Source organism: Argentina silus (assembly GCF_951799395.1).
Source record: "Argentina silus genome assembly, chromosome: 11".
Taxonomy (NCBI): domain Eukaryota; kingdom Metazoa; phylum Chordata; class Actinopteri; order Argentiniformes; family Argentinidae; genus Argentina; species Argentina silus.
This window is the reverse complement of record NC_139665.1, coordinates 8,216,868-8,230,336: the sequence shown is the minus strand read 5'-3', so window position 1 is coordinate 8,230,336 and position 13,469 is coordinate 8,216,868. Positions and strand designations below refer to the sequence as shown.

Genomic DNA, 13,469 nt, shown 5'->3' with positions numbered 1-13,469 from the left:
CCTCGGTGAAGAGCAGCACGCGCTGGCGGCCGTCCAGGAAGGACACCCAGTGGATCTGGGACAGGCTGTCGGACGCAAACTGACCGCACTCGTCCTGCACACACACACGGACACACACACACACACACACACACACACACACAGACACAGACACACACACGCACACACGCACACACGCACACACACACACACACACACACACTGGTGTAAACCGAATGCCTTTGCGAAGCTAAATGTCTAAATGGACCAATGGGGTTGAGCTCCAGTGGCTGTAGAGGCTGGCCTCTCCTACCTTGACCAGGTCCAGCTCCCCTGTGTGGGCCTGGCAGCGCCAGCTGAACTTCCGGACCCCCGCCGGGTTGTCCCAGGCAAACCTCTGAGCCTCCCCCGGCTTCAGCTGCCTGCTCTCTGACCCACCACTGGAGAGAGAGAGAGAGACACGCACACACACACGCACACGCACACGCACACGCACACGCGCACACACACACACACACACACACACACACACACACACACACACACACACACACACACACACACACACACACACACACACACACACACGCGCTAGTCATTAAGTGAACACCGGTGATGGGCGATCTGTACCACGTCTCTAGCCGAGCAGCTGACCTCTGGCGGTAGTCGATGGTGACCCAGGGGGTGTGGTTAACGATGAGCGCGGGGGCCGCACCCTCGTAGTAGTCCGAGAAGCTGACGACCGTGGAGTGGTCCGAGATGTTCACGTCTACGATGACCCCCCCGTACTGCACACAGATAGAGAGATAACAGAGGTTAGACCTGGAAATAACAACATTGGAACAATAGGTTTACATATAATTACATATTTAATATACAGGTTATATACATATTTAATATACATTTATTATATCGGTATTTAATATATAGGTATAGCCAGCGCAATCCCTGTGATTTTGTGGAGGTAGAAATCACAGGACAGGCTCATTGTAATGCATGAAACAGAATGAGGAATGGTATTCAACACGTATTTGATACCATTCCTCAGTTCTGTGCATTACAATGAGTCCATCCTCCGATTTCCACCTCCACCAGCCTCCCCTGGTTTACAGCAAACTTGGTAGATAAATTGGATAAATATGTTAAATACTTAAATAGTGTGTTTCCATAACATAGAACTCACCACGCCCATGCCCAGTAGGGTCCCATTGTCCTGCTTGTTGAAGTAGAAGGACTTGGAGGAGGAGTCAGAGCCCACCACTCTGACGCACAGCTTCCCTGTGGTGGTCTCTGGCCACAGGGGCAGGCACTGGAACACACATGGAACACAGTCGTAACACACACACAGACACATGGACATACACATGAACACACACATGGAACACATTACACACACATGGATGCACACACACATGGACACACACAGACACAGACACACACACATGGACACACACCCACACAGACAGAACACAGAAGTAACACACACATGGAACACACACACATACACACACACACACACCTCTGTGGCGGAGATGTAATGCCACTTCCCTGGGTTGGCGTGGGCCTGCCCCTCCTCCTGCACCTCCCCCACCTCTAGCTCATAGGAGGACCTGTTGACCAGCGTGTAGAACGGACTCATGGTCACGATCCTGCTCAGGTTGAAGCTGCTCATCTGGATGCTGACTCCCACCTACGACACACACACACAACACACACAACACACAGACCACTGTTATAACTGTATGACTAAACTCAACCTTTTACATGGGATGAGGGGAAGACATAGGTTGCACTACCTTGGTTGGGAATACTGTATATGAAAAAAATGTTTTTTTTACAATACGCACAATAAACCAGACACACAGAACAATGCAATCCCCCCTGTATAGTACGTGTTACCTCCGAGGGTCTGGGTCGCTGTGTGGTTCAACTCCCACACCCAGACCTTCCACCATGGAGTGATTATCGGTACTGTGTGTTATTACTAAGTTAGTAATATTCATAAAAGTATGTTCTGAATGACTATACAATCCAAGGGTAGCAGGACAGAGTGTGTGAGTGTGTGTGTGTGTGTGTGTGTGTGTGTGTGTGTGTGTGTGTGTGTGTGTGTGTGTGTGTGTGTGTGTGTGTGTGTGTGTGTGTGTGTGTGTGTGTGAGTGAGTGAGTGAGTGTGTGTGTGTGTGTGTGTGTTCCGACTCTCTCACCAGGTAGTCCATGGTGTTGGCCGGGCACCTGACACACCCATAACTGCCGACGGTGTCCAATGAGAAGCCATCGGACCAGGAACTGGTGGACACGCAAAGCTGGAGCTGCAGAAAGACACACAACACCCCTCTGTTAAAACAACAACATCCTCCGTAATAATGGTCTAATATAAACCCCCAAAATGGACTTGCAGTATTGTACATTAGCTGTTTCTGCATGCACGCACGATTCTAAGAGGCAGCCCCCAGAGACTGAATCCACTCCCCTAGAAGACCCCTGGCCAGTAACAACATGTTTGTATGCAAACCCGAGTATCAGGTAAAACAGTGTTCGTGAATGAAATATTTATTTCAAGGGAATCTCAATCCTTGATCGCTACCGATGAAACATAGTCATTACCCACCATTAGAAAGCTTTTAGAAAGCGTGAATGTTACATACCGGACCTTTAATCTACAAAACAACACACACTGTTTCATGACGGACCACTCAATTTGAGGGAAACATCGGCTTCAGGTACAGCATAGCTCCCATCCGATCCGCTCACCTTGTTCTTGCTGAAGATGTTCTTCTTCTTGAAGGAGAAGAGGACGACGTCGCGGAAGTCCGACGGGTGTTTGACGGCCACCTCCTCGGCGCGGTACTGGAGGACCCGCGACGTCTTGTTTATGATCCAGTAGGGGCTGAAGACGGAGAGCAGCAGCTGGCCGTGGAGGCGCGCCACGTGAACGCTCACGTCCACCGTCAGCTTGGCGTCCGCGTCGCAGGTGAAGCAGACGGTGAAGAACTCGGCGATATCCTGGGCGATGCGGATGTGCCCACTCCAGTTGCGGCCCTGGTACTTGATCAGCACCAGCTCCATGATCTCCCCGGCGATGCGTGCGTTAAGGACGTCCGCCGCGCTGCCCTCTGGAAGCTCCTGGAACTCGGCTGAACCCTTGGGCGGAGGGGGGTTGGGGGGGGGGGGGGGGGGTGGTCACAGAAAGAGTTAGAAACTCTGAAGAAAGCAGCTTGCTGCCGAAATGCTGGTCCAATAATGCGCATCGGTGCAAATTTCACCTGCCAGCCTGCACATCACCAATCTGCGGTGTGCGTTTTCTTACTTTTTTGAAAGACTAGCATATACTAACTGTGTAATAATAATAATAATAGTAATGTCATGTTGTTTACAAGTTATAATTCAGTGGAACAGATACAATATATGGTCATGATATCAGCTGGGAGACATAGATTATCCCTTGTGGATGAATGAAGAGTTAGTTCCATTGGTTTAGAAGGTCTCTGTCTTTACTAAGGTGAAGCTAGCAGGTAGCGTATGCTGAAGGGTAGCAGAGGGTCCCCATCTCATCTTCAAAAAGGGCTCTTCATTTGGAAACCCTTTGAGGAACCCTTTCTGGTTCAATGTAGAACCCTTTTGGGTTCCATTTAGAACCTTCTGTGAAAAGGGTCCTACGTGGAACCCATAAGGGGTCTACATCGAACCCGAAAGCGTTCTTCAAAGGGTTTCCCCTATGGGGGACAAAACGAAAAACCCTTTTAGAACCATTTCTTTCCAAGAGTGTCAGGTGAAGCCAGTTACCTCCAGCAGGTAGCGGATGGTGTAGGGCAGCAGGTTGCGCAGGGTGGCGGCGGGGTACAGGTGGATGATGTAGGCCGGGTCCCAGTCGTCCTGGCCCTGGCTGGAGATGTGGCGCAGGTCGTCTGGCGTGGCCAGCGTGGTCACCGTCAGCGGCAGGAAGCTGCTGTCGGCCGACGGACACTGGAGGAGAGAGCGCACGTCGGAGCTCAGGTGGATCTTCTCCTTCCACGCCAGGCAGGTGGAGGACACGCCGTACAGACCCTCCAGGCAACCCGCGGGGCGGACGAACAACTGGCACCTGGGGGGCGGGGGGGAGAGGAGAGGAGGAGAGAGGAGGAGATTGTTTGAGTGAAACACCTGACCTGATTGTCACCTCCGTAACGTGTACATACAGTGCTGCTTGAAAGTTTGTGAACCCTACAGGGATGGTCATTCATTTTGTAGAAAATATTAAAATGAACTTATAAAAACTTTATCTAAACCTACGCATGATTTCCCTTAAACCAACATATGGAATTGGTAAATATAAACCTGTTATGTCAGATAAAAAAGACTGGTTCTGATTAAATAAAGATTTCATGGTAAAAACTAAAAAAATCTATAATTGCACAAGGGGTTCACATACTTTCAAGCAGCACTGTATGTGGGTCATATGGTGGTCACTATTCCTTCCCTTCATTTTATCTTTTTTATTTGCATCCTATAAATAACAACAAGATCCATACACTTCAATGGCAGCCTTTCAAAAACGATGTGTTAATACATTCATCCATTCAAATGGTAAGTAGGTAATGATTGTTGTTGGGCATCTAGCACACATCTAGCATCCACACCCACACCCACACACTTCCTAGTATTCGAGAGTTAAAGGGTCACTTCACCAATATCAACTTCATATTCATTATCTCCAGCACCATAAACATTGTGTGTCGAACCAAATTGTGATTGAACAGTGATTTTCTACATTCTGTAGTCAAAAAGATAAGATTTTTTAGACTACAAAACATTAAAAAAAATCACTGTTTTCACAAATGTAGACAGTGGTATTGTGCTGGTTCCCCTTTAACATGTGAAACCAAGAGTCATCATTACCAGCCTCCCCTGGTACATCGTGTTCATACCTGTAGGCCTCTAGAGGCACGTGAGCCTCCTTCTCAGGCTCCGCCACCCCCACCGTCACCAGACCCCTGGCCACAGGGCAGTACTTCAGGATGGTGAACGGAACAGAAAAATGGTTCTTTATCTGAAACATACAAGAACATAAACAAACAAAGTTTAACGCTTAACCTACTCCTCAAAACTCAACTTGAAAAACATTATCAGTTTGAAAATTCTAGATTGAGAGACAGAATCTTAGCTGTAGCCGATACAAAATGGCTGACATTAGCCGGTGCTAAAATGTGGATGTGTTTCCACAGGTAGTGAGCACTAGGCTAACCTGTAGCGGCGAGCGGACGGTGATGACTTTGTTCCCCTCTGCGGCATCGACCTGGATGAGGACAGAGATGGCTTCCTGCAGCATGGGCCCTCGCACGTTGTACAGCCTGCGGCCCGGCCTGTCCACGGCGATGTTGGCGATCTCACTGTAACCGCTGGGAACTGGGACGGACAAACGGACAGGCAGGCAGGCAGACGCGCACACAGACACAGACACAGACACAGACACACAAACACACACAAGACACATTGAATTCATACTTCAACCACTGTATGTTTCTATAAGAGGATAGTGATTAGTACTGTAGTAGTAGTAAGATGGTTAGGGTTAGTCTGGGGTTAGTCTAGGATTAGTCTAGGGTTCGTCTGGGGATAGTCAGGGTTAGTCTGGGGTTAGCCTGGGTTACTGACCAATGCTGAGGTTGAAGAGGCAGCTCTCCTGGCGCTGCAGAGCGGACAGTTTCCCGCGGGACGACGGTTCGAACATGGAGTGTTCCAGATCCACGCTCAGGCCCACGGCCACCTCGTGCAGCTTCCCTGGCTCAGGAGAGTCCACCAGGCGCAGGTTGGAGCTGTGCTGCACGATGAGAGGCACGCCCAGGGCGTTACGGATGGTGAAGGGGGCCTTCTCCTTCAGGGAGTGGCCGAACGTTGAGGCGGTGCCCTCGGAGAACGCCTGATCACAAATGACAAGACTTTAGATTAGATTCGCAATTATTGGTCTTTTTATTGTATTTTTTTTTAATTTTTCAGCTAAGATAGTGCTTTATATCCTGAGCTATGCAGCTTAAAAATCACAACATGTTCTAATCACGTTAGCACATGGCAATGATTAACTGTGCTGAACAAAAAACAGACTGCTATTTCCTTGCTATTTTCCAAATTATCTCTGTCCATTAAGAAATGTTTATGTTAGATTATGAATGTCAACATTACGCGAGAAATCTACAATTAACTCAATTTAACAGCTGCCGTTTGCAAGCTGATTATACAGCAAGGCACTGTGTGTGTGTGTGTGTGTGTGTGTGTGTGTGTGTGTAGCCAATTACACTGCCACAGTCTTGTTGGCAATTAGCCCAGGCAACAACAGAGTGCCCCGCAGTTTCCAGCCGTGATTTAATGACATCACCCTAAACCATAACAGTAGAATGTTCCAGACAATCAGGAACTGCTCCTCTGCTTCTCAAACACAGACTGTCTCATCACATGCTGACCTTGATAACCTAATCTCTTCCATGTTGACATGCTGTATGTTTACTGTTCTCTACCCATGCTACTGTAGTGTGTTTACTGTACGGTAGGCGAGGCAGGTCAGTGTGTACCTTTCCCTAGGTTGTACAACACGGTGCTGTATCATGTGCAGAGTCTATCCTGATTACAAAGTGGGACGAATGTTTGATTCCCCAGAGGGCCATAACTACGATATCTCATGGGAATCGCCTACAGGGGGTATTGAGCTGGTACAAAGACCATGCTGGGGGGGGGGGGGACCTGCTCCTACTCAGGGAGTCCCTTTGGGACATACTCCCTTGCACACCAGGGAAGTGCCCCTTGAACATGTGAAACCTACAGTTCAGATTACATAACATACAGAGTAACACAGAAATATCTCTCTATATATAACATCACAGGCCTGGTGGAGGTAGAGGCTCATTGGAATGCATGGAACGGAATGAGGAATGGTATCAACCCCTGATGTCTGTGTTTGTTCTACCTTGGCCAAGTTGTTGAAGACGTTGAGGCAGCACTTGGAGACGGTGATGTTCATGGTGTCTTTGGAGCGGATATTGATGGCCGTGCGAGGGTCCGGGAGGATGACAAAGTCGTCCCCAGGAACAGGGCTTCTGTCCTGGACCGGGTTGTTCTTCATCTGCAGGGTCACAACCAGAGACAACCAGCAGAGGTTACGGTTCATTGAATGTGTTGCGTTATTTGAATTTTCGGTATTCGGAAGCGTCTGTCATGACGTTTGCGATGGGCTGCACTCAGTATGATAGGCTTACTGTAACTTTGGTTGAAAAGTTCTCACAGATGATGAAATGTATTATTAATAATAATAATTCAAATTCCGATTCTGTATTTATTTTTTTGTCTTTAACACACATTATCTACCAATAGACTGTCATATAAGTACATTCTGATGCCATACGACTTTTAGCTTTTTTTCTGAAATGAATCAATAGATATGAAACAGATGGCAGTGCTTACAGTAGCAGGAAAAATGATAAGATAAAATATAACATTTTATTTTTTAGTGAAAAACAAAGGCGCTACAGTCACTCTGTTGTACCTCCAGTTTGAGTTTCCACCGACGTTTCCCATCGTCGACTCTCTCTATCAGAGGCTCCCATACAGCATGGGTCTCATTGAAGTAGTTCACCTGGTAACACAACAAGACACAGTCAAACGCTTATGATACCATGAAACTGGAATCATATCCCTTTTAGACAGATTCTACTTCACAAAATGAACTGAAATCATGCTTCAAGGTGAGGAACAACTAGTTCAGAGAACAACATGGTAATACTGTTATACCATCCTACTGTAACTGCATATTTAGAAACATGTAACATGTAGAAACAGACATATTTTTGTTTTTCTTTTGTGATTGTGTGTCAATTCTAAATAAATGTCTACCTCCAGGGTCATGTCTGCACTCATGCGGAGCAAAGACGACCAGTCTTTGGCGGTCGCAGTCAGAGACGACTCGGCGAGCAGGAGCGGCACGGTCCTGTGACCCAACCCGGACTCCATGGTCACCTGAACCACCTTGACCTCGACCGTGAAGCTCTCGCCTGCGTTGAGACCGTCCTGGTCCATGAAGCTTTCCGTGACCTCGGAGGCGGGGTCGACCCCCAGGAACCAATAGTTGCAAGAGTAGATGTTCATGACAGACCACAGGTTGCTGATGTCATCCTTCGTTTCCTCGCCGGCGCACTGGTCCGTGGGCTTGGCCGTCATGGCCGCCGTGATGGTCATGACCGTGTTCAGGATGAACGGAGAGATCTGGGAGAGGAGGGGGAGATGAGGGGGGAGAGATGAGAGGGGAGGGAGGGGAGTGGAGGGATGGAGGGGAGAGATGAGAGGTTGAGGAGAAGAAGGAGAGGACGATTGACACCGCAGTCTGTTTATTTTGGCTACTGTAAGTGTTTTATCAAACAACGTTCGTTAGAGCTACAATATCAGAGGGTCAAACTATACTGCCCCAATGCCCCAGGCCAGTGAATGGGGTACTGCCTTGCAGAGGATGCTGTTCTTCGGATGAGACATTAAACTCCCAAATCGTTAAAAGATCCCACGGCACTTATCACAAGAGTAGACGTATTAACACCGGTGTCCTGGCTAAACTCCCAATCTGGCCCTCAACCTATCATGGCCACCTCATCATCCCCTGCTTTCAATTGGCTCATTCATCCCCCTCTCCTCACCCCTGCAACTCCTCCCCAGGTCGTTGCTGCAGAAGAGAACATGGTCTCAGTCAACTTACCTGGTCAAATAAGGGTTCAACCAAATAAAACTACCTTGACGATGACTTCCTCCACCGTCACAGAGCCAGCCAGCGGTTGGTTGGGCTGCCTTTTGGTTTCCAGGAAAACGGAACATGGTCGCAGCACCTGAGGAGAGGTCAGAGGGATCAAAGGTCACACCCCTGTTTTGGACCGCCGTTCAGCCCAACGATAATGATAACGGACGAGTTTAGAGAGTTGGTGTTAAACACAGATCTAGGAGCAGTTTACACTTCCACTAATCCTATCTTTGATAACAAACATCTGAGCCTGAATCAGTGGCAGGGGAGGCTGGCGGAGGTAGGAATCGGAGGACGGGCTCATTGTACTGCATGGAAACAAATGAGGAATGGTATCAAACACATTCGTTCAATGCATTACAATGGAAATCCTTCGATTTCTACCTCTGTCAGCCTCCACTGAGTAGTCCAGCCATTGTCTTACGGTGGTAACGGCCTTGTCCTCCTTGGTCCTGATAAAGGGGCAGGCCAGCACCTTCAGCTCCCTCAGATTGGCCCTCATGCTCTGGGCCCCGCCCTCGCCCTCCATCTGCAGGCTGATGTCACACTGGAAGGAGGCGACCAACGCCGGAGCATCAGCCGTCATCAGGTTGGCCACAAACACCACCTCTGGGTCCACCACCACCGCCCGCAGGGTGGTCTTCACCTGGGGGGCTAGAGATGGAGAGGGGGGGGGGGTGGGTGGGAGAGAGAGCGAGGGGGTAGAGAGACAGAGAGAGAGAGAGCTCATTATTTGATAATTGTTTCTGATTCTGATTCATACTCCTATACTCTGCTATCTTCCCTCTTTTTCACCTATTCTACCCTTCCTCCTCCATCCATCCATTCATCCATCCATCCATCCATCCTCCCTCTCTTTCACCTATTCTACCCTCACCCCATCCCTCCATCCGTCCCTCCATCCTCCCTCCTCCCCCTCACCTGCATTAGCCTCATTGTAGGCTCTGGGCTCTGCCAGCTGTCTGAGGGGCAGCAGGCCGGTCTTGTCCATCTGGGGGACGGGCAGCGCGGGCGCCGTCGGGGGCGTAGTCACACTCTGGGGCAGCGATTGGAGGAAGAAGTCGGCCACGGCCAATAGGAACTCGACGCTGGCGCACAGGTAGAGCTTCTGGAGCACGGCGACCACGCGGCGCTCGCTGGCACTCTGGTGGTACGACACGTCGATCATCGCTTCTTCGCTCTCCTCATCACGCTTACCCACCATCCTGACGTAGGAACACACACAAAACATACATGCTGATTTAAATGGATATGTGTTTACAACGACATACACATACAGTTCAGTCAGGACACCTAAGTCATTTCCTTCCTTTTTTGGGCATTTCTGCTTTATTGGGATAGATACAGTAGAGAGATTGACAGGAATTGATGGGTGAGAGAGAGGAGGGATGACATGCAAGATGTGTCGAGTGTCAGTCACTGACACCTGTCAATCAGCTGCCCTCTCGTTAATGGGCCCTGCCTGAACCTACATATATTTCAATATGTGCTGTGGGAGATGATTGATGCAAAGACCTCTCCATCCCCACTACCCCCCTGTAGTTTCTCTACTTTAAATAAATATTAAAAAAAATAAAAGAATAATAATTCTTCCTTCTTCTAGCATTGTTACTGCCAATAGCCTATGGTCCTAGCATAGATTACTTTTTCTTATGATGACTGATGGATAGATGATTCACTTACTTAGACAAATGTATTTGTTGTAAGTCGCTTTGGATAAAGGCGTCTGCTAAATGCCATAAATGTAAATGTAAATGTAAAGTAAAGCCATTGGCTATGGGCCGTCCGTTTTCAATGGTCTTTCTATTGGCTTAATGAAGGCCAAGTTTGATGCGTTGGTCCACCTTTTCGCACATTTGGGAGACTGACCGTGAGGTGACCCTCTGGATGCCCGTCCTCTTGTCGTCCAGAGTACAGGCCGTGAGGATGGTGGAGACCTCCATGGTGCCGCTGGTCAACATCTTCCCAGAGGCCTTCATCAGGTGCAGGGTAAACTCCCCCAGACACAGCCTGTCCTGGTGGGGGCTCAGCGCTGCCTCCTACAGGGGAACCAGAGACACACACCGGTCATGAACATATACGCTAACCCCTAACCCTAAACCTAACTCATAACTCTAACCCTAACCCTGACCCCTAAGCCTAACCCCTAACCCTAACCCTGTCGTCTCCCACAGCCTCTCCTGGTAGGAGCTCACCGCTGCCCCCTATAGAGCAGAGCCACAAAGATACCTTACAATGTAACTTCTAGATTGTAGACAGTTTCTACCTCCATAAGACATACATTTCTTGTACATTTCATTGTATAATTTATATCCAGTAATCCTTTGCATATGATCAATAAACATTAAATTGACTTGAGTCACCCTGCCCCTTGATAACCTGCCTGTTTGGAGTCGTTGCTGTATAACACCAGTCCCAGAGACTCAATGTTGAAGTTGAACTTCATCGTCTCCAGCGGCTCCTCCTCCTCTTCCTCCCTCTTCTGCTGCTCAGGCTTCTCAACGCCATCTAGAGGAGGAGGGGGGGAAAGGAAACGAGAGGGTTAAGTCATCGAATAGCTCAGATAGGACACACACACATGCACACGCATACACACATACACAAACGGACGCACGTACACGCACACATACGCTCGCACACCTTTGGTAGGACAGTGTGTCTTGAGGTGTAGGGTGGTCCCCAGGGTTGCTGGGGGGTCTGTCTGCAGACTGCTGGCCTCTCCAAGGTTCTCCGTCAGAATCCTTAGCAGAACCGTCAGGTCCGACTGGCTAAGAGCCAACTGGAGACACCAAACAGAGCACACACACAGAGGTCAGAGGTCAGACTGAGCTACCTGGAGAGAGGAACAGAGATGCTGGAGCTTGTAGTCTTTTAGCCTGTTCACCTGTGTCATCTCTAAAGGATACGTTCAGATTGTTTGAACCAAATCTCTATTTTTGGTGTCAATGGCATGTTGTAGAAGGGTACAGACACTTTTTTTTGTGTGATTGCGATTTCTCAAAACCAAGCTAAATCCCAAGTGTTTTAGTGACTGTCCGCTATAACAAAAAATAAAGATTTGGTTCAACAAATCTGAACTTATCCTTTAAGTCAATGAATGTCGTAACAAACACGCATGGCGTGACAAGAATAGGTGTTGACTAAAGAACGTTCAAATAAAATAACTATTCTTAAATTGTTCAAGACCAGCATGGTAGCATTATGATATGCTAAATGTATATGTCCATTCTGTACCTTCATTGGTTTGAGGTCTCCGTCAATCTCTATGGCGGCCATCTTGTGGTACCAGGAAGCAGCCAGGTTCCTCTTGACGGTCAGAACCAGGTTGACAGGCTCCAGAAGCTCAGCACTGGGCTGAGACGACGACTCACTCTCCAGGCTTATCCTGATGGGACAGACCAGTACAGATTAACAGCTCTTTCTTGCAATGCAACATATCACTAAATGACATTATTTAATTATACTATTGAGTAATCTCTAAATCAAGTTATCATGATAGGAAAGTTAATCGTGTTATTCTTTGTCTAGACCACTTCTTCTAGGTCTAGACTAGAGAATTAGTTCACATAAATCAAGAGATAGGCTGCACACAAAAAGTACACATTTGTTCTTCCGTCGTCTTTAGATTGATTGAATTCAATATGAGGCCAGCTTTCAAAGCATCGCTCCAAAACTGCAGAAGCAGAAACATCGGGGCTGGTTTAAAATTGAATTCGATAAATCACAAAACTTTTTGCGTGTGCACCTCATCTCATTATTGAAGCTTCAGTCTGTAAGACTTTCTTGGGTTGAGCCCTGCAGCTGGCATACAGCTTTTTCAAAAATGTTGGTAAATTAAATTATCAAAACATCTATAATTAATTTAAATGATAGTCAATTGTGTTTGGAGCTGGGATTCCTGGCCTCCGTTGACCCCCTCTGATAAAGCATGATGTCATAACTGACCTGGACAGCTTCAGTTGAGTCAGCTGGACGTCCATGTGATCGATGACAGCAGGGAGAGGACAGCCCTCCACAGGAAGCAAAGAGAAGCTGTTGCCCACGGTGATGAGTCCCAGGTCCACCAGCAGGGCATTGTGGGAGGTGGAGTTCTGAGGGATGATGATGAGGGGGGCCTTCAGCTTGATGTCCATGGAGAGACGGAAGCTCTTCTGGGCAAAGTCCCTGACGCTGGAGGCTGCCTTCTCTGCTGCCTGAGCCGTGGCCGCGCTCACAGCCTCTTTGGCCGTCTGGAAGTTGTTACTGAAGTTCTGACAAGAGACATAAATACATCAGAATACACACAGTACTGCTTGAAAGTGTGCAATTGTAGATTTCTTTTAGGTTTTACCAAGAAATCTTTATTTAATCAGAACCACTCTTTTTTATCTGATATAACAGGTGTATATTTACCAATTCCATATGTTGGTTTAGAGGCAATCATGTGTGTAGTAGAAAAACTAAATTATAAAGAAATTAGTGCTGGTGCACAAATGAGTCAACCGCAAGTTGCATTGGTTAAAGTGGGTAAGTAGAATCAGGTGGGTAAATCATTGGGTACCAAATGAACCAATCAAAGGAGAGATCTTTTTTTTTAGTTTGGGCGGGACTCTGATAAATAGAGATAAGAAACCTGGTGAGTTTTGTGTTACCCATACAGGTGAATGCAAAACACACCATGCCGAGAGGAAAGGAGATCTCAGAGGACATCAGGAAGAGGGTAGTGAGAGCACATCAGTCTGGGGAAGGCTATAATCATCTCAAC

At 47.9% G+C, this 13,469-nt stretch overlaps 1 protein-coding gene across 2 annotated transcripts in view; it reads right to left on the bottom strand.

The window, feature by feature from the left end:
• Window positions 1-13,469, bottom strand: part of vps13c (vacuolar protein sorting 13 homolog C) — a 67,471-nt gene that overhangs the window by 13,646 nt on the left and 40,356 nt on the right. For both annotated transcript variants that reach the window (XM_083680300.1, XM_083680301.1), the window contains 22 exons: window positions 12,671-12,975; window positions 11,960-12,110; window positions 11,366-11,504; window positions 11,109-11,233; window positions 10,595-10,764; window positions 9,647-9,930; window positions 9,150-9,379; window positions 8,721-8,813; window positions 7,837-8,205; window positions 7,490-7,579; window positions 6,914-7,069; window positions 5,611-5,875; window positions 5,201-5,361; window positions 4,884-5,005; window positions 3,763-4,060; window positions 2,731-3,120; window positions 2,184-2,288; window positions 1,499-1,669; window positions 1,163-1,288; window positions 634-767; window positions 293-419; window positions 1-94 (listed from right to left, as the gene is read on the bottom strand). The exon at window positions 1-94 is cut by the window's left edge and continues 142 nt beyond it. In XM_083680300.1, coding sequence (XP_083536426.1) covers window positions 1-94; window positions 293-419; window positions 634-767; window positions 1,163-1,288; window positions 1,499-1,669; window positions 2,184-2,288; window positions 2,731-3,120; window positions 3,763-4,060; window positions 4,884-5,005; window positions 5,201-5,361; window positions 5,611-5,875; window positions 6,914-7,069; window positions 7,490-7,579; window positions 7,837-8,205; window positions 8,721-8,813; window positions 9,150-9,379; window positions 9,647-9,930; window positions 10,595-10,764; window positions 11,109-11,233; window positions 11,366-11,504; window positions 11,960-12,110; window positions 12,671-12,975 — 4,105 coding nt within the window. The remainder of the gene's footprint in view (window positions 95-292; window positions 420-633; window positions 768-1,162; window positions 1,289-1,498; window positions 1,670-2,183; window positions 2,289-2,730; window positions 3,121-3,762; window positions 4,061-4,883; window positions 5,006-5,200; window positions 5,362-5,610; window positions 5,876-6,913; window positions 7,070-7,489; window positions 7,580-7,836; window positions 8,206-8,720; window positions 8,814-9,149; window positions 9,380-9,646; window positions 9,931-10,594; window positions 10,765-11,108; window positions 11,234-11,365; window positions 11,505-11,959; window positions 12,111-12,670; window positions 12,976-13,469) is intronic.